General features: G+C 41.3%; 2 protein-coding genes across 12 annotated transcripts; both read right to left on the reverse strand.

Moving 5' to 3' along the window:
* Window positions 1–1,438: 1,438 nt before the first annotated feature.
* On the reverse strand, window positions 1,439–16,720 carry LOC104420717. 6 transcript variants are annotated; one of them, XR_005546646.1, is made up of 10 exons: window positions 16,515–16,720; window positions 13,422–14,925; window positions 13,258–13,339; window positions 11,663–11,744; window positions 10,341–10,526; window positions 10,180–10,240; window positions 9,259–9,436; window positions 2,433–3,117; window positions 1,954–2,234; window positions 1,439–1,702 (listed from the first exon to the last, which is right to left on the reverse strand). XR_005546646.1 is itself a non-coding variant. In XM_039302208.1 (10 exons), exons 3-10 carry the CDS (start codon window positions 14,707–14,709, stop codon window positions 7,994–7,996), a joined length of 2,685 nt encoding a protein of 894 aa, XP_039158142.1. In that variant the 5' UTR covers window positions 14,710–14,925; window positions 15,387–15,516; window positions 16,515–16,704; the 3' UTR covers window positions 7,628–7,993. The 6 variants fall into 6 exon arrangements, 5 of the variants coding, with proteins under 5 accessions (XP_039158144.1, XP_039158142.1, XP_018723247.2 ...); XM_039302208.1 differs by lacking the exons at window positions 1,439–1,702; window positions 1,954–2,234; window positions 2,433–3,117 and adding exons at window positions 7,628–8,116; window positions 8,275–8,959; window positions 15,387–15,516 and having other exon boundaries at window positions 16,515–16,704; XM_039302210.1 differs by lacking the exon at window positions 1,439–1,702 and having other exon boundaries at window positions 1,905–2,234.
* Window positions 7,631–25,754, reverse strand: LOC104420821 (serine/arginine repetitive matrix protein 2). 6 transcript variants are annotated; one of them, XR_001983874.2, is made up of 7 exons: window positions 23,798–25,754; window positions 23,312–23,515; window positions 21,538–22,375; window positions 20,471–21,273; window positions 18,809–20,349; window positions 18,327–18,607; window positions 17,771–18,074 (listed from the first exon to the last, which is right to left on the reverse strand). XR_001983874.2 is itself a non-coding variant. In XM_039302205.1 (7 exons), the coding sequence occupies exons 2-7, from the start codon at window positions 24,861–24,863 to the stop codon at window positions 18,578–18,580; spliced, it is 4,482 nt and encodes a 1,493-aa protein (XP_039158139.1). In that variant the 5' UTR covers window positions 24,864–24,970; window positions 25,498–25,754; the 3' UTR covers window positions 17,813–18,577. The 6 variants fall into 6 exon arrangements, 4 of the variants coding, with proteins under 4 accessions (XP_039158141.1, XP_039158139.1, XP_039158140.1 ...); XR_001983873.2 differs by having other exon boundaries at window positions 17,802–18,074; window positions 18,193–18,607; XM_039302205.1 differs by having other exon boundaries at window positions 17,813–18,607; window positions 23,798–24,970; window positions 25,498–25,754.
* Between the last annotated feature and the right edge of the window lie 1,701 nt (window positions 25,755–27,455).

The following is a 27,455-nucleotide window of genomic DNA, read 5'->3' on the forward strand; positions in this document are numbered from 1 at the left end:
GATTGGCGTAAATAGTCGAGAAGAGCACGCAGGGAGAGGGAAACGGCAAGTGGGAAGAAGAGCCCCGCCCTCACCTTCTTCTCCTCTTCCTCGCGTCCTTCAGCTCGGATCAGAAGCCAACATGGCAGGAAGCGAGAGAATGCCTTCTCTTTTTACTTCAAATCCGTGCTAGTGCAGAGGTCACATCTTTCGAATGGAGCTGCGACTCGGTGAGTGAGCGAGCGAGTTCGAGACTGAGTGGCGCTCCGACTCGCGGGCGACTCGCCGGTTTCTCGCCCGGCAAAGAAAAGAACACGACATCGGTCCCCGCCTGGCGTGGGGCCCAACTCGAAAATTCTCTATCGCTTTCTTTTTCCAAATAAAAAAAAAAAAATTATTGCCAGCACTGTCCAGTGTCCACAACCGAGGAATTGGGTCAACCTGTGTTCATGAACAGTGTCATGTCAACCCAGCTGTGGGCATTTAACCCACATTTACTCACTTCAGCGCGTCTATCTTCATTACCGTAAAACCCCCTAATTCCCCGTCTATCTTTATTTTTCCGACAAAGAAAGAATAGGAAGAGAGCGCAGGGTTTCTCACCCCATGACGGTTCTCCCACCTGTTTTATCCATAAGTTTTTTTAGGAATTTGCTCAGGTTCGTTTTTTGCTAATTTCATCTATCCATTTTTAAATGAAATAATTAAACTCTCTTGGTTGGTCAAACATTCAATATTCGGGTCGCGAACTGTATCACTAAATGCCCTTATCCAAGCCGGTCCAAATTTGCCTTCGGTACTTTCTAACTCGAGCTCGATTAGGAAAATTAGCGAGCCGCCAAGCCCACCATCGGCTCCATTCTCAAGTACTCGTCTAACATTTAGCGAGTTCGACGGCCCCTCTCTATATGCAGAGTACTAAATTACATGCTCAGGAGATGATTTGATTCAAACAATGAGGAACTTCAAAAATTGGAAACATAATAAGCGTGTCCAGAAAACTATCTATCCATGTCAAATAGAAAATCTGGTGTTATTCCTTTTTTGGCTTATAAAATGAGTGAACCTCCCAGATTGTAGTAAATTGTACGTTCAAATATCGTACGTAATGGAATAGCTAGTTTTAAATTGAATCTCACATAAATATTACTTCCATATGTACATGTACAATGCAAATTGGCGTCAAAAAAAGGGTCTTGAATTTTTTAGATGAATAAGATCCGCATACGGTTTTGAAAATAAGATGTTCATGGAAGATACTTTGCAATCATATTAACTAACTATTCAAATTAAGATTTCCACCCATCTTGCCATATCGATACTAATAAAACACGTCTTAACAAAAGAAACATGCATTATCGGGTGATATTATCTGAACATACATGCTCACAACGAGGAATAAGACCGTCAAGTCTCTCGTCACGGAACCTTGGCAACACCTTCACAAAGACGAATCAACTTTCGGAGCAAAAACTTCCAGAGGAGGATGTACTACTTTCAGGATCAAGTGAAGCTTTTTACATGAATCCACAAAAAAGCGTGACCCGAATCGAGCAATATGTAAACGGGCTCTGTAGCCTCTATGGACAAAATTCTCCCGAGACTGCTAATCGAGACACCCTCTTCTCGGTTCGGTAAGTGAGAACTTTTTTCTACGGCGAGAGTACGTGAATCACACAGCTTTCCTCGTCCTCTGTAGTTACTCGGTGAAATACCTGAAAGGCTGAGAAAAGTATTGAGTTCAGTTTTGTCGATGAAGTCATAACCCATAATGCGTGCATTTACGAAATGAGAGAAAAGTCCCATCCATATGTGTATACAAGAATGGCAGAAGATGAGATACCAATTAATATGAACAAAGGGAAAACGAAAGCATGTGAGTAGTGAGGCTGGAACCGCGACGCAAAATGGTAAAGGAAATTTCGTGTCAAAATGCACATTAGAAAGCGCATTTTGCAGCTCGGAAGAACGTACTGATGTCAAAGACACTACTAATTTGCATTTCCTCGATCTACATTTAACTTCAATGCTGTCCTTGCAGTAACTAGGTGCTTTCTCTTTCCCTAACTTCAAAATCAATTTTCACTCCCATCCATAGACTAGAGCAAACGGTTGGTGGGTTGAAATATCTGTTCAATATCATTTCAACATCCAAATTGTCCACAGCTCAGCCAAACCTCTGGTATGATAGATACATATGGCCTTGAAATCCATCAGTTTCATATCTACGCGTTGACATACTTATCAACGTATCCCTGCAAAAGCACCAACAAGGTGGCATTAGGTAACCATGCCAAAATATAATCATGTAATGCATTTGCAGGATATCTGCAAATTGCTTCCATCAGGCTGTTAGTGTGCAGAAAGGTAAAGAATTAATGTAGGGATATAACGTCTCCTCACTGGAATTTTGGTAAATCTGGTTAGAATTGAGTAATTGTACCAGGACTTACCATCACAAGTTTTGTAAGCTTGCGTTGTGAAGAATCAATGTAGTGATTTATCTTTACTTGAGATTTCGGTATGTGGTGGCTCTTCATAGCTCCAGTAACTTTATTGACAGTTTTCTTCACAATAGTCTTAAATGCCTCTTTGCTCATATTCCCTTGCCGCCATGATGGCCGTAGGACTTCCCTCACAAAATCTGCAAGGGCAATTTTGAAAAGCTTCATTGACCTAGAATCCTTGCGCTTCTTGCTCTTCCCAGGGAATTTAATCTGATCAATCTCCATCTCAACCTCGGTCGCATCTGCTGCATCAATAGCATTGCTGACGCTTGCATTCTCAACTGCACCAACTTCCACTTCCGCAGTCTCACCAAACCCATCATCATCTACAGACATGGATGGAGCAAAGGCTCCAATCTCTTTCCTTTTATTGTTCTCTTCCACATCTACTGGCGTATTCGAATCACTGGTCCTCAAAATGACATCGCCATCATCGACTGATTCCCCCTTATGTGCTCGATCAACTTTCTTGACTGAACTTGAAGAGGGTTCAATACTGTCAAAAAGTGGATCATATTGATCACCACCGACACGTGGTAAAGCCTGGTCCATCAATGTGGCAGATTTTGGTGAGGAAGTTGTTTGTCTTGATCCAACACTGCCGATGCCGATTCCATCAACCGATGCATGACTGAAAGGGAAAGCTGTGTTATATCTACTGTGGTAGTCTTGCCCAAAAGCACCAGACCCAAATTTGGATATCAGTGGCTGCTCAAAAGTAGATGCATAGGGGTTGTGACGAGAACTTCTCAGTCCTCCAAAATCTATAACAGAAGTCTGCTTCCCGCCCAAACCATCAGGCAAAAATGTAGATGAGCTTGGCCCTCCTGAAGGTGCAAAGGCAGATCCGCTGTCTTGCAAAGCAGGGGATGGGTTTTGCTGCTGCATATAAGGATGAACTTGCGAAGAGAACTTCAGGACTTCAGGTGGTGGCACACTGCCACTTTAATAACATTGCAGTTCATTAGGATGAGCTGGTCCTGCAGAAGCAAGACCTGCAACCTGTGGACTGGGTATATTGCCAGCAGCGTAGGTACTTGATCTGTAATCTTCTCTTGGCTTAAGAGATTGACCAGGAACCGGCTCTGTAGAGTAGGCTCCAGGTGGCAACTCACCCACATGTGAATGAGCAGGCACTCCAGTTTGTGGTGCAGAAACAAGATTCTGTTGATTGCCTGACGACATGGACGAAGGAAGACCTTGAGATGCATAAGGAGACTGTTGCAATACATGATCCCCAGACACCTGCTGCAAATTTCCAGTGACTGCACCTTGCATGAATGGGGAAAGATGTTGAGGTAGTTGAAGAGCATGGTGTGGAATATCTGCAATAGAGTTCAAGAAAAGAATGTCTTAAAAGCCAGATATAGAGGCAATAACTAAAACACTTACTGCAACAACTGATAATATGCACATATCTGCCGGACATTAATTATATCCTTATAGCTGGAAGAGATTCGCTAGCAGAGATTATCATGGTTTTTTGTCAGGCAATGGCTGAGAAGAATTATCAAGCTGAGGCAGGTAATTAGCATTTTGAGGCCCGCCCCTGGAAGGCCTGGACTGAGAAGACACTGCTGATAGATTCCTTCTAGCAGATTTGAAAGCATCATCCGTGCAAGACTTCAGCGAATCAGCACCACCCAATGGTTGCTCTATAAACCTATCAACTGAGACTGGCTAGTGAGTCTCTTTCTCCTTATGACACGACCTTATGACACGACGTACTTCTGTAAACCGGGTCTTTCTTTCTCTTATTGACAAGACGTGCTTCCATAGCTTTAAGTTTTCTCTGTCGACCTAATGTATGCTTATGCAATCAAGATTTCTTTACCGTTGGGATAATTTAGATGTCTTTTGTCTTTAATTGCAACCTTTTCGAGCCTACATTTAAAGAGGGGCATCTATTGACACCTAATTTATATTTTCAAGCACATAAAAAAAAATGAATTGAAAAAATTGATTGAAAAAAAATATTTAAAAAAAAAAAGAGGCTGCGGGGTCGGGTCGGGCCGGATCCTGCCTTGGCCCGGCCCCCTTTCTTTTCCTTTTTCTTTCTTCCCCTTGCGCAGCCCAGCCCCTTCTTCCTTTCAGCCCGCCTTGCGCTTCTGTCTTCTCCCTCAGCCGTTGTCTGCATGGAGAACTGGCGAAGTCGAAAGCAGGACCGCCAGGGTAGCAGGGGACAGCATCATCTCGCGGGTGCAAGCGAGCGTGGCAATCCTGAGGTCAGAACCGACTGGCAGAGGCCGCTGGTTGGTCAGCTGACGCCACGCGCGCGAAGCCTCGAGTGCAAGCCGAGCAAAAGAAAAGGGCGAACAGGAAAAAAAAAAAAAAGAGGAGGGGGGAACCTAGAAACAGGGAGGAGAGACGAGTACCGATCGCTGCTACCGCCGCTGACGCGACTCCGGGCCACCGCCGCCATTGCCGACGAGTCTCTGAGCCGCCATCCTGCCGGAACTCAGGTCGGTATTTCGTCGAACACCTAGTGTGCAGTTTTTGAAGTCGAGCTGGCCGGAGCTCGTTCCATCCATTTCGGGCAAGCTCCGGTCTCCGTAGGTTCCCCTTAGGTCCCCGTTTATTATTAGTCACTTGCTGGTCACCGTCGTTGCCACCCAAAGTCCCGTTTAGGTCGGAAGCCACCCGATCCACTCGTGCCCACCACCTATTTGCCAAAATGCCCGAGCAAGCTCTCCCTCCCCAAAGCTCCTCCGCGTATAGCCCTAGGACTCTGGGTTGCTGGAGGGACGCTGCCGCAGCCAGGGGAGCCAGGCTGTTCCACCCGTCTGGCCATGGCGGCACCGTTGCCGGCATGCGCCGTCCTAGCGCCCCTGGTCACAACTGCTCAATTGCGACCAAGGGAAGCAGGTCGAGTGGGCCAGATCTGTGATCTGGCCCATTCAGCTCCTGTTTCCGAGCTTGGGCTTGGCTCTTGGGCCCAGGTCGGGCTGGGCGAAGGCCCTACCAGGGCTGGTCGGGCCTAGCCCAACTGGGCCGGACCGGGGTAGGCTAGGCCCTACCCTCCCTGGCCGGACTGAGCTCGGGTCCGGTCTCCGACGGGACTCAACCCGATCCGGCCGAAAAAAAAAAAAAAAAAAAAAAAAAAGTTAAAAATTAATTTTTTTTTAATTTCGAAAATCCAAAAAATGTAGGGTTTGGTTAGGAGTTGTTATGTTTTGCATTCTTAGTGTAATTAAATCTTTATTTGCTCGTATTTTGATTATATCGTATGTTTAATTTGCATATCTAATTATATTTGATTATACGTATTTAATTTTACTGCAATTAAGATCTTGGTAGCTATGATTGTTATTATAATGATTGCGCACATGTATGATCATTTCACATGTTAGCGAATAGGTATAAAATCAATCCAAACTGTTTAACAAAAATCCTTTATTTTAAAATGAACAAGATTAGGCACCGAAATGGCACTAATTGGTCAATTAGTGTAATCAAGTCCCCGACCCTAGATTCTTTGATTGCGTAGAAAGTGTGGCATACTCCCATGCCTCACTTGGTTTATAACCGACCCTAATAGGCTAGTGGCGACTCCTTTTGTGCAAAATTCCTAAAATATATCCCGACGTCACGCGGGGTATGGGCTTAGGAGAGCCCGAGCTTAATCATGGGCCTTAGGATTTGTCCTTTAGGCAATATTCTAAACTTATTCCCTCCCTCGAGGGTAGGTCGCAACAGCTTGGCGACTCCGCTGGAGACTTGGTTTTATACCTTAGAGAACTTAGGTCAAAATTAATCTTTGTTCAAAAATATTTTTGTTTGACAGCGAGGATTCCAAGTACATCTTAACATTAAAGGTATTAAATGTTTTTACAGAATGGGAGGTATAAGGGGAAGCGTTTGCTCACTTTTGTCTTGTAAGGAGATGTAAGAATATATGGCTTACTTTTTATGTATTAAGTGTTGATTGCTTATAAATTGTCATGCCTGCGTACCTTGCATTGCATTACACCATACTACACACTACCTATCACCGGACCTAGGCCGCATAGGATCACTTAAGATATAGGTGGATACCACTTCGACTACAACCATGTAGTACGAGTCGCCCATCTCTACCCCGAAATTTTTTCTTCATGTCGAAGGTACCCACCCCGGTCTGCAACCACGCGACACGGGTCGGTTCTTTAACGAAACCGGAGTCATGGGTAACACGACCTAGCCACGATCTTGCTGGTTCGGTCCAGTGATCCTATGGCTCCATTTTGAGCCGGATAGAGTAGAAATCAAATCACATCCCATGTGCATGTCTATGTAATTAAAAAAAAAAAAAAATAGAGACAAAAGTTAGCACCCATTGTAAGTATCGTTGGAACCATACTCATCTCTGGAAAAAAAAAAAAAACACGACATTGCTCCCTGCCTAGCGTGAGGCCCAAGGCCCCAAGGTTTGAGGTTTTTCTTTTTTCTGACTTGAAAATTCTCGATCACTTTTTTTTTTTTTGGTGTAAAAAAAATATTATTGCTTTCTTTAGTTTCATCTATGTATATTTAAATGAAATAATTAACTCTATCGACTCGTTTATCATTCAATATTCGGGTCACAAACTATATCACTAAATGCCCTTATCCAAACCTGTCCAAATATGCCTTTAGGACTTCATAACTTGAGTTCAACCTAGGCGAGCTTGTGAGTCTCCAAACCCACCATCACGTCTGTTCTCGAGTACCCATCATATGCATCGTCTCTTTAGTAGAGTACATGATTACATCCTCATGAGATGATTTAATTCGGTGAGGTCGTTCAAATGCTGGAAACACAAGCATGTCCAGAAAATTACTGATGTCAAATAGAAAATCTTGCGTCATTCTAAGAAAACTACATAATGTTTTCCTCTTGGGCTTATAGATGTGCGAAATTGCCATGTTGTAGTATATTATACGTTCAAATATCGTATGTAATCGTACAGCTAGTTCAAAATTCAATCTCACGTGAATACTATTTCCATAAGCAAATGTTTAAATGCAAATTGACGTGAAAAAAGTATTTTTAGTTTGAGATGAATAAGATCCACATACAGCTTTGGAAAATAAGATGTTTATGGGAGATACATTGACAATTACATCAGCTATTCAAATTAATTTTTTGTCCATCTTTCCATATGGTACTCATAGAACACATCTTAACAAAAGAAACATGCATTATCTGGTGATATTATATGAAACATATGCTCACAACAAGGAACAAGACCGTCAGTCTCTCATCACATAACCTTGATAACACACCTTCACAAAGACGAATCCGACTTTGGAAGCTAAAACTTCCAGAGGAGGTTGTACTACTTTCGGGATCAAGTGAAGCTTTTTACATGAATACACAAAAAAGTCTGACCCGAGCCGGGTAATATGTACACGGGCTCTGCAGTAACGGGGTGCTTTCTTTCCCTAACCTCAAAATCAATTTTCACTCCCATCCATAGACTAGAGCAAACGGTTGGTGGGTTGAAATATCTGCTCAATATCATTTCAACATCCAAATTGTCCACAGCTCAGCCAAACCTCTGGTATGATAGATATATAAGGCCTTGAAATCCATCAGTTTCATATCTACACGTTGACATACTTATCAACATATCCCTGCAAAAGCACCAACAAGGTGGCATTAAGTAACCCTGCCAAAACATAAACATGGGGTGAATTCGCATGATATCTGCAAATTGCTTCCATCAGGCTGTTAGTGTGCGGAAAGGTAAAACATGCTTAATGTAACTTCTCCTCACTGGAATTTCAGTAAATCTAGTTAGAAGTGAATGATTGTACCAGGACTTACCATCACAAGTTTTGTCAGCTTGCGTTGTGAAGAATCAATGTAGTGATTTATCTCTGCTTGAGATTTCGGCATGTGGTGGCTCTTCATAGCTCCAGTTACCTTGTCAACAGTTTTCTTCAAGATTGTCTTATATGCCTCTTTGCTCATATTCCCTCGCCGCCATGATGGCCGTAGGACTTCCTTCACAAAATTGGCAAGGGCAATTTTGAAAAGCTTCATTGACCTATAATCCTTGTGCTTCTTGCTCTTTCCAATGGATTTAATCTGATCAATCTCCATCTCAACCTCGGTCGCATCTGCTGCATCAATAAAATTACTGATGCTCCAATACTCAACTGCACCAACTTCCACTCCTGCAGTCTCACCAAACCCATCATCATCTACAGATATGGATGAAGCGAAGGCTCTAATCTCTTTCCTTTTATTGTTCTCTTCCACATCTACTGGCGTATTTGAATCATTGTTCCTCAAAATGACATCGCTATCATCAACTGATTCCCCCTTATGTGCGCAATCAACTTTCTTGACTGAACTTGAAAAGGGTTCAATACTGTCAAAAAGTGGATCATATCGATCACCACCAATATGTGGTAAAGCCCAGTCCATCCACGTGGCAGATTTTGGTGAGGAAGTTGTTTGTCTTGATCCAACACTGCCGACGCCGATTCCATCAACCGATGCATGACTGAAAGGGAAAGCTGTGTTATATCTACTGTGGTATTCAAAAAATTTTCATCGTGTATAAAGATAGACACCATCTATAACTTGACTGTCAAAACAGAGAGTTTTTCTCACCCCAAAAAACAAAACATCATCTGCTATGATAACAGTTACAACTATTCTAGATGAACTTAACATTCCTAGGGGCTGCCACGCAACATGTACATGCTTGTTTAATTCTTAATTAAACGAGCTTGAACAAAAAAGATGTTCAAGTTGTCAAAATAAGCTGTCATCCAAGTGAAGGACAAGAAATGTGCTCACTTCGATATAGAAGTAGCATCTTCAGGTGGGTCTGAAGCCAACACCCTCTTATAATATTTCCAGGATGGATTTGAATTTGTAACTGCTCTTTGACCAAATGGATTCTGCTCCACATATTTCCTAACATTGTCAGCCAAAGCTAAGCTTTCTAGGTAGACCCGCAGGTCACCTCCAGGTCCTGCATAAAGGATTAATTTGTGAACAAAATATTAGGGCACCAATGAAAAACTGCAACTGAGAGAATGAGAGCATCATCAACTACCGGATGATCTTTTTCTGAGAAAGATATAATAAGCCTAACCATAGAGTAGCAGATAAGAGGTAGCAAAATAATGCACAAGGTGACCTGCTGACCCACAAAAATTTGCGAGTATTATGATAGGCAGAAAAAGTTTGATCTATATCTTATTCAGCCATGATCATAAGATTCCATGACCTTGGGGAAATCTGGAGACTTAGGGACAACTGTAATAACAAAATTATGGGTGTCTGCTGACAAATAACACTTTCAACAGATTAAAAGGCGATATCTAATACTTCTGGCACAGTAAAATAAACAAAGTGCCAACTATATGAATGTCCAGGATGAGGAACTCAACAGAGCAAATAATCGACCAAGTTTATGTCACTATGCTCTCCCCGGTTAAATTATACATGAAAAAACTAAAAGAAAGCACCCGCTATCGATTCAGCTATCTATTGCACCCAGTTAGAATGCACAACAGAATGGTAATTAGAGCATTTTCAAAAGAACTATCATTTATTCAGCTACCTGCTATGGCTTCTTCATTAGATCATTCCATGCATCCTAAATAAAACATAAAAAAAGAGATCTACACGAAGGTGCCTTAAGAAATAATGTTGTCGATGTTTTTAATTTCTAAAACAGAGAAAATACATGCATATTTTAATGTCTCTCACCTAAAGAATTGTCTTTGGCTTCTCTATGGTGGTATGAGTAGGGAAATATTCCAGTGTTTGCCTGGATGAGGAGAGGTCCAACAGGGATAAAGCAACGTTAGTCATACTGTTCAATTATGAATGAAATCAGCTGTCAAGACGAGAATGCTTATCTTACTAACCGGATTGCGAAGGGCTTTGTATGGAGAATCATCCAACAACAAAGTGTTTGACTCATCATACGCTCCTTTCTCCCATGGAAGATTAGGCTCGAGCTTATCCCACAATTTCCTAAGTTCCTTCAAAACCAGGGGCTTATCCCTCTTCTCGACGGTAGAGAACTTTGTTATAGTACAGTGAGACTGATCCTGTACTAAATCAATTTCCATTAAGACATGACTGCAATGAAATAGAATCTAATAAAAGAAAGACTGCAATAAATTAAAAATATAACTGATATGATGTTATTATCATTGAGATGCATAAAGGTTGAGACATTTACTTTTTAACAAGAAACCATTAGCTTCTACAGGAATGGTTACTTGCAGTAGTTTAAGTATATGCTTTTACTTGTGAGATTTTACGGATCACTATCAACTGTTCTAAAAGCTTAAATTATTAGATGAGGGTGTGGTTTAATATTTAAATATTCCAACACTCCCCCTCACGCTAAGTCTGGTATTTTTTTTTTTTTTTTTTTGGCCTAGTATTGGGGAGGCAAATGTGGTCTAGAAAGATTTGAACTCAAGACCTCCAGCTCCAATACCATGTTGATTTTGTAGAACCACTGCCATCTATTCTAAAAGCTTAAACTGTTAGATGAAGGTGCGGTTTAATATTTAAATATTCCAACATTACTAATTACGCATTGTAAGCAAAACTTTAATGTACTTACGCAACTTAAACCAAGGATCTAAGGAAAACTACAATAAGGGAAAGGGGACATATCATGTGTACAAAGTCAATTTCCAACTTAACCAGGGATGTTAAGGATTTTTTTTAATGTGAAAGACTAAAATATCATAAAGTTCATATAAAAAGGGTGAAATGTGGCTCGCTTCCAAGGATATACCTATATATTCACATGAAGGAGCGATGCAATCACAATCTTGAAAGAGAACTTATTCATCTAATCTACTACCTGACAAAGTATATAATCACGAAATAAAATGGACAACTTGAAACATCAAGAGAATATAATCAGTTGGAAAATAAATACTAGGTATTCATTCCATCTGGAAAACAGGAGGCCACAAGATAATAGAAGCAAATATAGAAAAACTTTCCCACTCTTCAGCTGAAATTAAAGAGGCAGATCCTACACTCAGGCTCTTAGTCCCATTAAGCTATAGAGATCAATCTTACACCAAACTGATGAGGAACTGAAAAGTAGCCCTTGCTCTTTCTTAATGGTCTGCAGTCAGTCTCCATCCATGCAAGATGAACAATGGGACAAAATGGACACCGACATAGAAAAGAAAATCTCCATGCGAGAGCTGCTTACCCAACAGAAAAGCAATTTTCCTTTGGAGTCGCCCATAAGAAAGTCTACAACTGGATCCACATTTCTCCTGTAAAATGAATAACTAAGACCATATAATGCACAGTGAATATTAAAGCTGGGCGAACTTTATTGTGAATTGACACACACCCACCCACAGAACACTAGGTTGTCAGGATCAGGATCCCAAGTAGGATCCCTTCGCGATCTTCAACGGGCAGATAAAAAATCATAAGATCCTACAACTTCATTGAAATGACCCCTAAAATATGAAATGCTTACTTAACTCACAGTATTGTGAAGCGACACACACCCACCCACAGAACACTAGGTCGTCAGGATCAGGATCTCAAGTAGGATCGCTTCGCGATCTTCAACGGTCAGATAAAAAATTGTAAGATCCTACAACTTTATTGAAGTGACCCAATGCTTAGTTAACTCACTGTAATTAGATGCATATTAACCTTAAAAGGAGGTATTGAAGCTCCAAGGTATGGTTCCCTTGTGAGAGAACACTTGGGTATAAATTCTCCATTGCCAGTTTTTCAACTAACAGTTGAAGCACTGTGTCAAGAAAATTACGAAAATGTAAAAGAATGAAATCTCCTTCCCCTAATTTTCTTTTATGTTTTCCCCACTTGCCATTTGTCTATCAGCTTCACTTGAGGTGGATTCAATAGGATCACAACAATCTCCATGGCAATCAACAAAAAGGCTGCATAAAAATCCCTTTCCTGCCTTTTCCTCATATCTAATCCTTCATTTTGTCCTCCTCTCTGGTCATACACATACCTTCTCTTTCTTTATTTCACAGGATAAAACCAATCTCAGATCCACACTCTCTGATTTACCTCTCTTTTATCCTCTGTAACGTACCTCACTTTCACTTGCTATTCGTGGGTTTTCAGTTCTTTAGCCTTTAACTTAAGAGGTATAATCAGTACAAATCCAAACAAATTACGCTACTGAGCCAAGTAAAATCGGGTGCCAATTTCTTAAGGATGTTCCAGAGGTAATCTCTCTCCTCTGGTTGCATAAGGATGGAAGCTTTGCCTCTCTTGTCTCCAAAGGACAGTACAATTCAGAGAGCCAGAGGTAGTTGATACCCATCTCATCATTGACTCGAGACTGAAGAAGAAGTAGAAGGAGATGGGTGACACTGCTCTGCTTTGTTTTCTACTGTGCATTTATGCCCATCTTTTTTCTTAGTTCTCCAAGCCGTATATTTTCCAAATACGGATTGAAAACATTATTTAAGAAGAAAGTGACCCACACAGACTAGAAGGAAGGAGGTCTAATTTCATGTTTGCTCTGCCTGAAAAAACAGACTTGCCTCCTAAAGCTGGATCAGTGGAATCGTAGTTGGGATGGCAATCCCACCCAATCCTATGATCTGGATCACGATCCCAACAGACTACAATTTTTCTTACAATCCAGATTGTTCAATGGTTTTTGAGTACCAGGATTGTATGACCATGATCCTACAATCTATATTGTAATCCTAACACCACATGTGTGTGCAGAGAGAAGAGTCTTGTAATAATGCTAAAGGAATTACAAGGACGAGAAGACTGCAGGTCATAGACTGAACAACATACTTTGTCCTTGAAGACCAAACCCCAACAGCAAATTTCTCAAAGCAAAATTGTACAAAATCATCAACAAAGGGCCTTTTGAATACTGCAAGAGCGAACAATGAGTTAGAACAATGATATTAGATTATATAAAAAAATCAACCTTTCATGAATTCTCAACGCTTTACCTGCTTTTCTAGACACAATTAAGTCTGGTTTACATCCCAAGCCAACATATGGAATTATATCTGCCAACAGTCCATTCAGATCAAGTATAAGAAGCTTTTTTCTAGAAGGTCCAATGCTAGTCCTCTCTGACAATATATCCAGAATTTGCCAAGGCATGCTTCCTTTGTTGATATTAATATCTGATTTAATATCACCTTCGGATACCAACAATTCTGACGAAGGATTTCCTTCATCGATCTGCCTATTTACCTTGCCACCATTCCCATTTGAGTTCTCACACAAAGAAACACGCCCAGAATCAACTGAAGCTTCTGCTTTCGAAGTTTTTATGGAAGCCTGTGCTAACGTAACTTGTTTCCTTTCTTCTACTTGTTCTGGTTTACTATCTAAAAGACGAGAGACGCGAGCTTCATCAGAATGAAAGGAAGTCTCTTTATGTACAAGGTCCTCAGAAATGTCCACAATTCCTGTTGTTAACCTCGATGATGGTTTTTTCCTCTGATCGGTTTTGAGCTTTTTGACACTTTTCTTCTTTGAAGAGGTACTCATACTGCTGAAATCACTCAAAAGGGTATGAGCTTCTCCATGTACATCTTTTTTTTCTAATGAGCACAAATTCTTCTCAATGTCGCTTTGCTTAACACAGGTCGAGGAAAATTCCTTCAGAATATTTTCATCCAATTCAGCGATTTGTGAAACATCATTTGGGATTTTAGTGAGCGTATCGCTCTTCCCAGAGACCTTCTCCTTGGCTTTTGCCTCTTTTTTCCTCCTCTTCTGCAACTTTCTCTTCTCCTTCTTTTTCATTTGCCTTTTGGTAAGGCAGTTTGCTTCACCAGTTGGTCGGATCTTCTCATGTTCCAATCTTTGATGGGAATTGCCAGAGGAACATGTTATATTATATTTAACGTCCAGCTCATTAGCTTGCAGTACAGAACATGGGACTTCTGCACCAGTATCACCTTGAGTGGTGCTTGCTTCCTGTATCTTTCTTTTCTTCTTCTTTTTCTTCTTCTTTCTGTTTGCAGGTAAAGGATTTAATTCATTGCATGGCTGAGCCTTAGAATCAGCTGGGGAAGGCAAAGAAATAATCACATTCACCAGGGCTGAGCTTGAATCAGCTAGGGAAGGTAAAGAAATAATCACGTTCACCGACGAATTTTTCTCTGGAAAATAATTCTGTCTATCCATCCCAAAATTTGAAACATTTCTATTACTCTCCTCCCTCTTCCTTTTTCTCTTCTCGTCCACTACTGAGCTACTACCACTGCACAGCCCTGCCTCCATAACTTATTTAAGAATAACAATTGATCCAAGTCACTGAACTATTACTCCAACCTGAAAGCCCAGCGTCCTAACTTTGCAGTCTGGTCCCTCATCACATTCTATTGGAGATTTATTCACATGCAATGATCTCTTCTTTCAAAGCAGGGCAAGAAAATTTTCCCAGAGATGGATATTTAAATTATTTCAATCCTTAATGCCCCTTTGACTGTTCCCAAGCTGCAACATGAATGTGAATTAAACCAGCACATAAGTTCGATATATATGCCTTCAAATACCTTCCCCACAGTAAGATGCAATCAATCAGTTCTACTAAAACACCTAATTCTCTGATTGGGGAAAGAAAATAAAATAATGGAGAAGACTTAAAGCAGTAAACTAGACCAAGAAACGATGCTAAATCTATAACAAGGCCATTCAAATTTCTTTTCAATTAAGCAACTATTTCCTGCATGCACGTTATCCCTTCTTGCGTCCATTCTCACATGCATGAGACTTAAATCTATCAGATGTTGCTTATCCTAACATAATGAAATGGGAATTCAGAACTCATATCACCATAAAACAATAATGTTGAAGCCGATTAACATTTTGACGCACAGAAATTATCCTCATTAGTAACTGAAAATAAATAACCAGATCCTACTCAGACAATTTCTAAAAAAAGAAAGTTCTCTTACAAATACCAATTCTTCATCTGATTTACTGCCCCAACATATTTTCATATTTGAATGCCGCTCTGTTTCCTACTCAAGCAATTCAAGATATTACTTCAGCAGCAGACAAGTACCAAAACCACCTATGACCCATCTACAAAGCCACAAGCAATAAATACATCAGTTTGAGGAACATTCGTGAAAATCAAAGAGGGAAACATGCAAAACACCCAGCTTTTCCTTTTGATTACCTCAAGGGGCAACCACACATGCCAAATTAGTATCATGTCTTGTACACACATGAATTGTAAATCCCAGCTGAGAAATGGAGAGATTACAATCATGAAGATTAAGGCAATCAACACTACTCCAAGGAAAAATGGAGAATCTCCCACTTTCCCAGTCTTCCATACAAGTTCTCAACATATTTAGTCAACAGGAACTTGGATTCAAACAAGACATACTCAGTTTCTTCACTTTCTTGGATATTTGGTTGACTCACATGATGAAAGAAATCATTCACAGCTACAAAAAACTAGAAAAATCGAAGACACGAAACAACCGCTGCCACGAGGAGTTCGCTCTTACTCTGATTAACCAGAGGAACAGTTGGCTGGTTATTAGCCTAAGGAGTTCATTACTTCACTACTGTGACGTCAAATGCCTGAACCACATTAACTTCACATCCCCCACCTACAGATAAAATGACCTTAATAATAATGAAGCAAATTAGCTTCACATCTTCCCCCCTACACATAAAATGAACCCACTCTAAAGCATGTATCTCCAAAAGCATCGTCACGTGCAGAACAACAGAAGCGGGTGCTTGTCAGACCCAGAACCCACTTCGCAAATTTCAACCTTGACGAGGAAAACCACCAATCTAAGAGCATCTTCAGACACCCTTTCCCTCCAAGCAAGACTCTAAAGGGACCCACGTCGACTAAAACAAGAAACAGGCAGAAACAACAACGACCCAGAACCCCAAAAACCCAAAAAGCTCCAAAACCCCACAGCTCCCCTTCCCTTGATCTCAAACGAGACCGCAGAAACACGCCAAGACACGAAACACGTAACAGATTGACGTAAATAGTAGAGCAGAGCACGCAGGGAGAGGGAAACGGCGAGTGGGAAGAAGAGCACCGGCCTCACCTTCTTCTCCTCTTCCTCGCGTCCTTCAGCTCGGATCAGAAGCCAACATGGCAGGAAACGAGAGAATGCCTTCTCTTTTACTTGAAATCCGTGCTAGTACAGAGGTCACATCTTTCGAATGGAGCTGCGACTCAGTGAGTGAGCGAGCGAGTTCGAGACTGAGTGGCGCTCCGACTCGCGGGCGACTCGCCGGTTTCTCACCCGGCAAGAAAAGAACACGACACTGATCCCCACCTGGCATGGGGCCCAACTCGAAAATTCTCAATCGCTTTCTTTTCCCAAAAAAAAAAAAAAAAAAAACATTATTGCTTTCCCTAATTTCATTTATCCATTTTTAAATGAAATAATTAAATTCTCTAATCACTGGGTTTGCTCGTGGGGTTCGAATCCCCAACTTCTCAGGAATTTGGATGGGAATACTGTAGTTTCAAGAGTGGGTTTCAACTTCCACACCCTGTAAAGAGGCAGGACAAAAGTCTGAAAATAAGTGTTAGAATAGGAATAGGGTATGACCGATCAAAAAAAAAAATTAAACTCTCTTGGTTGGTCAAACATTCAATATTCAGGTCGCGAACTATATCACTAAATGCCGTTATCCAAGCCGGTCCAAATTTTTGCCTTCGGTAGTTTCTAACTTGAGCTCGATTAGGAAAATTAGCGAGCCGCCAAGCCCACCATCGGCTCCATTCTCAAGTACTCCTCTAACATTTAGCGAGTTCGACGGCCCCTCTCTATATGCAGAGTACTAAATTACATGCTCAGGAGATGATTTGATTCAAACAATGAGGAACTTCAAAAATTGGAAACATAATAAGCGTGTCCAGAAAACTATCTATCCATGTCAAATAGAAAATCTGGTGTTATTCCTTTTTTTGCTTATAAAATGAGTGAACCTCCCAGATTGTAGTAAATTGTACGTTCAAATATCGTACGTAATGGCTTTACCAAAAAAAAAAAAAAATATCGTACGTAATGGAATAGCTAGTTTTAAATTGAATCTCACATAAATATTACTTCCATACGTACATGTACAATGCAAATTGGCGTAAAAAGGGTCTTGAATTTTTTAGATGAATAAGATCCGCATACGGTTTTCGAAAATAAGATGTTCATGGAAGATAACTTTGACAATCATATTAACTAACTATTCAAATTAAGATTTCCATCCATCGTCTTAACAAAAGAAACATGCATTATCGGGTTATATTATATAACATACATGCTCACAACGAGGAATAAGACCGTCAAGTCTCTCGTCACAGAACCTTGGCAGCACACCTTCACAAAGACGAATCAACTTTCGGAGCAAAAACTTCCAGAGGAGGTTGCAGTACTTTCAGGATCAAGTGAAGCTTTTTACATGAATCCACAAAAAAAGCGTGACCCGAATCGGGCAACATGTAAACGGGCTCTGTAGCCTCTATGGACAAAATTCTCCGAGACTGCTAATCGAGACACCCTCTTCCCGGTTCGGTAAGTGAACTTTTTTCTACGACGAGAGTACGTGAATCACATAGCTTTCCTCGTCCTCTGTAGCTACTCGGTCAAATACCTGAAAGGCTGAGAAAAGGATTGAGTTCAGTTTTGTCGACGAAGTCATAACCCATAATGCGTGCATCTACGAAATGAGAGAAAAGTCCCATCCATATGTATACAAGAATGGCAGAAGATGAGATACCAATTAATATGGACAAAGGGAAAACGAAAGCATGTGAGTAGCGAGGCTGGAACCGCGACGCGAAAAAATGGTAAAGCAAATTTCGTGTTGAAATGCACATTAGAAAGCGCATTTTGCAGCTCGGAAGAACGTACTGATGTCAAAGACACTACTAATTTGCATTTCCTCGATCTACATTTAACTTCAATGCTGTCCTTGCAGTAACTAGGTGCTTTCTCTTTCCCTAACTTCAAAATCAATTTTCACTCCCATCCATAGACTAGAGCAAACGGTTGGTGGGTTGAAATATCTGTTCAATATCATTTCAACATCCAAATTGTCCACAGCTCAGCCAAACCTCTGGTATGATAGATACATATGGCCTTGAAATCCATCAGTTTCATATCTACGCATTGACATACTTATCAACGTATCCCTGCAAAAGCACCAACAAGGTGGCATTAGGAAACCATGCCAAAATATAATCATGTAATGCATTTGCAGGATATCTGCAAATTGCTTCCATCAGGCTGTTTAGTGTGCAGAAAGGTAAAGAATCAATGTAGGGATATAACGTCTCCTCACTGGAATTTTGGTAAATCTGCTTATAAGTGTGAGTAATTGTACCGGGACTTACCATCACAAGTTTTGTAAGCTTGCGTTGTGAAGAATCAATGTAGTGATTTATCTTTACTTGAGATTTCGGTATGTGGTGGCTCTTCATAGCTCCAGTAACTTTGTCAACAGTTTTCTTCACAATAGTCTTAAATGCCTCTTTGCTCATATTCCCTTGCCGCCATGATGGCCGTAGGACTTCCTTCACAAAATCCGCAAGGGCAACTTTGAAAAGCTTCATCGACCTAGAATCCTTGCGCTTCTTGCTCTTCCCAGGGGATTTAATCTGATCAATCTCCATCTCAACCTCGGTCGCATCTGCTGCATCAATAGCATTACTGACGCTTGCATTCTCAACTGCACCAACTTCCACTTCTGCAGTCTCACCAAACCCATCATCATCTACAGACATGGATGGAGCAAAGGCTCCAATCTCTTTTCTTTTATTGTTCTCTTCCACATCTACTGGTGTATTCGAATCACTGGTCCTCAAAATGACATCGCTATCATCGACTGATTCCCCCTTATGTGCGCGATCAACTTTCTTGACTGAACTTGAAGAGGGTTCAATACTGTCGAAAAGTGGATCATATTGATCACCACCGACACGTGGTAAAGCCCGGTCCATCAATGTGGCAGATTTTGGTGAGGAAGTTGTTTGTCTTGATCCAACACTGCCGATGCCGATTCCATCAACTGATGCATGACTGAAAGGGAAAGCTGTGTTATATCTACTGTGGTAGTCTTGCCCAAAAGCACCAGACCCAAATTTGGATATCAGTGGCTGCTCAAAAGTAGATGCAAAGGGGTTGTGAAAAGAACTTCTCAGTCCTGCAAAATCTATAACATTAGTCTGCTTCCCGCCCAAACCATCAGGCAAAAATGTAGATGAGCTTGGCCCTCCTGAAGATGCAAAGGCAGATCCGCTGTCTTGCAAAGCAGGGGTTGGGTTTTGCTGCTGCATATAAGGATGAACTTGCGAAGAGAACTTCAGGACTTCAGGTGGCGGCACACTGCCACTTGGATAACATTGCGGTTCATTAGGATGAGCTGGCCCTGCAGAAGCAAGACCTGCAACCTGTGGACTGGGTATATTGCCAGCAGCGTAGGTACTTGATCTGTAATCTTCTCTTGGCTTAAGAGATTGACCAGGAACCGGCTCTGTAGAGTAGGCTCCAGGTGGCAACTCACCCACATGTGAATGAGCAGGCACTCCAGTTGGGTAAGGTTTCAATATCTGAGAACTGAAGTTAGTATGTGACACGTGACTCTGCTGAAATTCTGTATAGAGAGCAGGGGCGACAGCTCCTCCCTTCACTGCAGAATCATATTGTACATGTGGAAATGGCTGAGACGGCGGCATGGAGCTCCAGTTGGAATTTTGTGGTGCAGAAACGAGATTCTGTTGATTGCCTGACAACATGGATGAAGGAAGACCTTGAGATGCATAAGGAGACTGTCGCAATACATGATCCCCAGACATCTGCTGCAAATTTCCAGTGACTGCACCTTGCATGAATGGGGAAATATGTTGAGGTAGTTGAAGAGAATGGTGTGGAATATCTGCAATAGAGTTCAAGAAAAGAATGTCTTAAAAGCCAGATATAGAGGCAATAACTAAAACACTCACTGCGACAACTGAAAATATGCACATATCTGCCGGACATTATTTATATCCTTATACCTGGAAGAGATTCGCTAGCAGAGATTATCATGGTTTTTTTGTCAGGCAATGACTGAGAAGAATTATCGAGCTGAGGCAGGTAATTAGCATTTTGAGGCCCGCCCCTGGAAGGGCTGGACTGAGAAGACACTGCGGATAGATTCCTTCTAGCGGATTTGAAAGCATCATCTGTGCAAGACTTCAGCGAATCAACACCGCCCAATGGTTGCTCTATAAACCTATCAACTGAGACTGGCTGGTGAGTCCCAACTCCTTCCTCAAATTCCTTAGTACAAGGAATTCTAGCGGAGGTATCATCTTCAGAAACTAATTGTTTATATGGCAGGTGCATGTCAACCTTCTTCTCGTTCTTGGGTTCATCTTCACCAGCTAGACCATCCCTACCAAAAACATAAGCTCGCGAGGCATGTCCCAGAGAATCGTCTCTTTTCTCATGTTTAACAGCATCAGAGATCCCATCAGGCACATTCTTGTGAATTCGCCAAGGTTTGTTCTTGACTTCACTATCCCCACTATATGGAACTTTGGCAGACAGATTCTCCATTTCTTCAACTGAATCAGTTCTATATGAGCGTAAAGGCATTTCAGGAGTCTGTCCTCTCCTCCTTTGGCGTTTTGATCGATCCATCTCTGCTTCCTGGTGCCAATAGCGGCAAGAAGCACCACGGTAGCACCTGCCTCGAAGGAAGTCAAAACACTCAGGCATCCGACTTTTATTCCGTCTCATAACATCATTCCCATATTCTTTCACATGCCTCATAACAGGAGACCTGCTCCTGCTTCTTCGCCCCCTGGGAGACCAGCTGGAACAAAAAAATTGGGGCACTTAGAAATCTCCTTTTCATTTTTTTTTTCACATTTTGCTGATCTTGTGTTATTAAAACTGAGAGAGCTTCAGAGAGGTTGACCAAAGCATTCAGATTGAGATGCCTCCACATAGAAATATACTAACCAACAGTTTGAAGCAACAGATATACCAAGCAACTGGAAAAAGATGAACACATGTATATAATAGCACACTCCTACTCCTACATTCTCTGCACATATAAATGAATATTGGCAGATACCTGCGAGAACGGTTTCGTCTGTCTCTGGTCCTCTGCAAACTCCTCCTCCTTCTACTCCTTCTACCAACAGGAGACTGGCTCCTGCTCCGACTTCTCTCTCTTTTCTTATGACGCCTCCCGGCATAGGATGAATCATCGGAATCACTGTCACTAGCTCCTTTTCTCACCAGCCTCCCAAATTCATCCACTTGTACTGCAGTTGAATTGGACCTTACTTTCTCTCCTCCGGTTTCCTTCTCAGACTTACCATTCTCATGTGACCCAGTGCTTAGACTTCTCAAGTTGTTATTTCTAGCGAAAGCTTCTGAAGATGCAGCATTGTGAATTGTTCCTAGGTCATCAGAGTTCGTATCAGAAAGTTTATCACTCAGCCCAATTTCAGATGAGGTTGCAACAGTTTCCATGATCCTAGTTTCCTCATTGGAAGCACGAGTTGGAGCCACAAATGATTTCCCAGCATCTGATAGTGGTCCAACGACCTGTTCCATCTTGCCAGTGTTTGCAGCTCGTAAATCCGACTCAGATCTACATTCAGTATAATCAGACTTATTCATATAACCAGGTGCAACTGGCAGTTTAACCATTGTATGCTCTTCTTTGGAATGTGGCACATCAGAGTTCTCTGAACTGTCATCAGAAGTATAGTCTTGCACTAATCTTGGCCTACCACTTTTGACAGCTGGTGAAGAAATTGGAGGGCTTGAAACATCAGCTGGGACAGTGGTTGATTTTTTGGCAATGCCATCTCCTGCAGGTTGAGGCATATTAGAGTCTGAGCAGATCCTATCTGATGGACTGCCAGGTAGCAACCACTCGTGATTAGGAGGAATACCAGATCCTGCACTTATTGCATGAATAACATCAGTTTGCTTTAGAATTATAAAAGAAAAACGAGTCACGACATGGTGAGATGTGATCAAGTGAAGGACACTCACATCAGAATGATAGACCATAAGGAGCATATAAAGCTTATAGAAGACTTGATAAAAAACCCAATTTCACGTCACAAAGAGATTGATATAGCGAACCCCGCTACACAATATTACGGCTTAGTTTGTTTTCCAAAGTTTAAATGGCAATCAAGACTCGCTGACACCAAGTCCAATGAGACATTAAATTATGATCCACATCACTATCATGAATACTAGAAGCTGGTCACCAGTACAGTTACAAAAGAGAGGCACCAACAAACACAAAACTATTGAAATTCTCCCAAATTGAATTAAAAAAAAACTAAGAAAAAAGGTAAATACATACACAAACACATGTGAACAAGACTGTTGAGGAAAACTTAGTTTAAAACTGAAAGCTTCACATATTACCAAGTCTCATGGACTTTGCTTGCATTGTCTTGCATGCCAAAAAGGATTCTTCTTTAGGAATGTGACCCAAGAAAGAAGCATGGCATATTAGAGAAGAATACCAAAATCCCTGAATGAAAATAACTATTGGGTTGGATCCCCTATCCACCAAGCCTCGACTTAGAACCAAAATGGACACTGAAATCACCTAAAAAACTTACAATCACACAGCCCCAGAGCATTATGCAAATAATCAGATTTGACTAGGGAATACCAGGGTTTAGATGGGACTTTTTGGGTTTCATTTGGACCTATAAACAGAGAACATAATCAAATGCTATATTCTAACCAATGAATCAGGTATAGTATAATTTCCAGTACCACCGCATGAATTCTAGCTCAGGCAATGTCATTCATCAACGACCAAAATATGCTGCTAATACAGATAGAAAATAACAAATAGTCGAGGCTACCTTGATGTCCATAATCGCTCCGACCTGAAGCCTCACAAGAAGGAACTTTATTGCTTGAAATATCCTGAGCTGATGCACACTGAACAATTTGTGGCATTGCCAGCTCTTTTCCATCATGAGCATCATGAACCAAATCAGAGTCCTGACGATAATATTCAACCGGTCTTTTCATCTCCTGATCCATGTCAACCTGGGTAATATCATCTTAAAACAAGAAAAGAACCGGTTACTTTCATCATTGACCAACCTTAGCAATCCAATATATTGCAAAGCAGGGAAAAGAAAAAGAGAAACACAAAAACAGCAAACATAAATATTTAGTAGAGAAAATTCGAGATCACATGAATGGCTTGACAACTACTGGACAAACACATAAAGGAAAAGATTGCATGGGCTAACGACAGAATATATCCACACATTTCAAGCAGTCTCTCACAAGAAAAGATGTCATTTTAAAAGAAATGTAACTATGAAACTTGCACCAACCTTCCATCTCCATGTCAGAATCAGAATCTGGATGCGCTACAGAAGTCATAGTGAATGGTTTGGATTGCACAGAACTATCAGCCTCTGAAGGCCTTACATTTAAGGAGCCTTCGTGCAACTTATCTCCAAAAGTGTATTTTTTCTTTGCCCATTGATAATACTCATGTGCAACTGCAGCATCACTTCCAGGCTCTCCACCAAAAAGAAATTTGAACTCAGGATTTGCAGACTCCCTGGTTCGAGCCATATCTTCAAAACCAGAGCCATTCTTGGCGATAAATTGGCATAAAGTTTCGATCCTTTTCACAATTTTCTCATCAGCTGGTTTAGGTGGAGCTGGACGGATGTCTATCTCCAAAGCCGTGCTTCTATCCAAGCCGTACCCTTTACCTAATGACTCCGCAGCCCTTACTTCAGAGGTTCCAACTTTATCATTTCTCTGTGGCGGAGAAGGCGGAACAGGTGATGAAGAAGCAGGTGGAAGTGGAGGTTGAGGTTGGGGACGGGGAGGCGGTGGGGGTGGAGGTGCCAATGGTGGTGTGTGAATTTCTGCAGGAGCCAAAGCAACGAGGCCTGAATTTGGATTCGGGATTGGAGGACCAGGCTGCCGAGGCTGTGAATTGACTGGGTACCAGTATGTTTTGTGCCCTTGAACAAGAGGAGGCAACGATTCTTGCTTAGATGGACCAGCAGGGGGAGGAGGATGATGAGGTGAGGGACTTGGAAAGTGGTGGGAATTCTGGGTCCCTACATTCAAAGGATGATGTGGATTATGCTGAGAATTGAGATAGTTGCCACTTATCGGCATTCTTCCAGGTACTGGCGGAGGGTGGGGAAGGGATGCGTGAGACGGGTTCGTAGCATTTGTCATCCCACTAGAAGGACCCTGAAAAGGTGGATTATAAGGTGGTCCTCGAGGTACATGAAGCTGATTGATCTGAGACGGGACAGCAGCAGGAGGCCGATGCATTGCAGAATTCGAAGCTGCCGGAGGTTGGGAAGAAGTAAAAGGAGGCAAGGCAGCTGGCGGATGATGTTGTTGCCCGTTAGGACCTTGACCATACATACTGACAACACTCGAGCTTCCAATTTGTATAATCAGCTACCGACTTTTCTCGCCGAGAGCATAAGCCGCGACCACCGATATCTCATGTCCAGAGAATCCGCAACATCCTGCGAAGTAGAAAGATCAAACCCTCAAGTTAAAATCAAGGGCCGAGAGGAAAGACGCGAATTTTAGAAAGAAAAAGGCCAACTCGCGTCGTAAAACACTGCAAGAAGCACGAGTCTCGCGCGCATTTCGCCCGCACAGCATTCCAGAGCAAAGAAATGGCACCCAAAATCTAATCCCACCTCCCGAATCAAACTCAGCTTCATTCCTCCACTCCAATCCGCAAACGACTCGCGAAAACATGCATTTCTCATCCTAAACTGCGAACGCGAACCAACCGCGAACTCATCAATCCGCACTCGAACTCATCGAGATTTCGCAACGACTCGAAACTCATCGCAGTCGCCAGCATCATCTAACTCCACATCCAACAAACACTTCCGCCGCATCACTCCCAAAAGAAAAAAAAAGGAAGAAGAAGAAGAAGAAGCAAGCCCTCCCCTCGCTCCTCGCTGCGCTCATCGAACTCGGGGACGGAATCGAAAGGAACCAAAGAAACCGAACGCTCCATCGAAATTCATCAACTTGCCGTTCGCTTCCCTCCGGCGCCGCCGCCCGCCACCACCTCCGGAATCGACCGGAACCGCCGCGAATCCGCCGCCGCCGCCGCCGCCGCCCGTCGCCGGCGAAGAGCGAGAGAGAGAAAGGGAGAGATGATCTCGGATTTGGGGGCGACGCCGAGGAAGGAACCTCGATTTCCGACGAGAATCGAGCCCTAGAAATCGGAGAATCGGAAAAATCTCTGTCGAGCTTGTAATTTCTGGTGTTCTTCAAGTGAGGAGTTTCCGCTCTGGAATTGGGAATTACCCTTTTCTTTTTTTTTTTTTTTTTTTTTTTTTTTGATAAAATATATATTTTTAACAAATAAAAATATATATTTAATGAATAGATAAATAAGGCCTTATCTTGCTTTTTTGCTACCTGTTAATGGAAAAAAGGAAATGGGAAAAGGGGAGGGATTTCTTTGCGTGAGGATTAAGGGAAGTTATAATAATAATAATAATAATAATAATAATAATAATTCGTGGCTTGGTTCCCAATCCATGTTGAGCTAATAATGCTTTAATCGCAAATTCTGACCATTTTTAATTTGTGTAAGACACGTCAAAATCCAATTCTGAGGAGGACAATGCATTTTTAAGAAATATTACTATTAAAACTCAGGGATAATACCATTGCAAATCTCAAACCAATTGTTATCACATATCACAAACTAGTATATCGTTACGAAGCATTTAATATTGATTGATTCTGCTATCGCAAAAAATCGTGAATTCTTAAGTTCATGACAATTACCCTTCATAAATTGCTGATGTGAAAACATCTGCATCAAGTATCTCGTTTAATATAGACCCAATATGTAACGTCAGCATGTTTGGCACTTTAAGGGATGTTTATACGGGAAGCTTGGTTTGAACAAAATGGACTAAGATTATGAATTAGTGCAAAATCGAGTCAATTTCAGTAGATTTCTGAAGCTATGAAAATGACAAGAATGGAGAGGGGTTGCTAATTGTGGCCATCAAGAAAGTGCTCGATGGAGATAATGCGAGGAAGAGTTTGTGATGCTTCACGGATTCTTCGCTCAAGATTGACCATCTTATGAAATTGGCTTCTTTTTTCTTTTCTTTTTTGTAGAGCTTGCAAAGAGTTATGCTGCCATAAATATAAACGCTCGCCTTGAGATAGCCAAAGTTTCGTAACCCTTTCTAGGATGTTTTCCTTCTCACAAGACTGATCTATTGAATGAGCTTGAATTTTGAAGATATCATACATTTTTAAGAGCCATTTATGCTGAACTTCCATGTCGCACAAATGTATTTGCCATGTGTTAACGAGGAGATTGGACGGTTAATGGAGGGTATATAGGTATACCAGTTTTTGATTTTTTTGGATAGGGGACATGAGAAAAAAATTTGAATAAGTGTGTCATATGTACTAATTTGTAATTTTTAGTAATATTACCTCTAAAGTTTATTCGAGATTCAATTCAAAACTGGCAATTCAACTGTTTAAACATACAATTTACCATAACAATGGCAGTTTCACGCCTCTACAAGCAAGGTAACATTTTCTAACTTCGACCGTTTTGCATCTTTTAGATTATCGTAATATTAAATGAACTTTTTGATATCCTTTTATTTCTTTAAAATAACTACCTTCCTTGTATGGTCACAATATTACTTGGAAATGGATATTTGGTTTATCCAACTGCCTCATTGATAGTAAAAGAAGAAACAATTACATTATACTCTTAGAATAACATAAGATTTTCTATTTGACATAGGTAATATTATGGACGTGCTTACATTTCACTTTTTGAAAGTACCTCATCATTTGAATCAAATTATCTCATGAGAACATGATAAAATACTCTATGAATTAGCCGATGCATGGATAGGATCTCATCAAACTTGCTAAATGCTAGAATGGATTTGATTAAGATAAATTTATTACAAATGTACTAATTTGTGGTTTTTGACAAAA

This window comes from Eucalyptus grandis, chromosome 9 (assembly GCF_016545825.1).
Source record: "Eucalyptus grandis isolate ANBG69807.140 chromosome 9, ASM1654582v1, whole genome shotgun sequence".
NCBI lineage: Eukaryota > Viridiplantae > Streptophyta > Magnoliopsida > Myrtales > Myrtaceae > Eucalyptus > Eucalyptus grandis.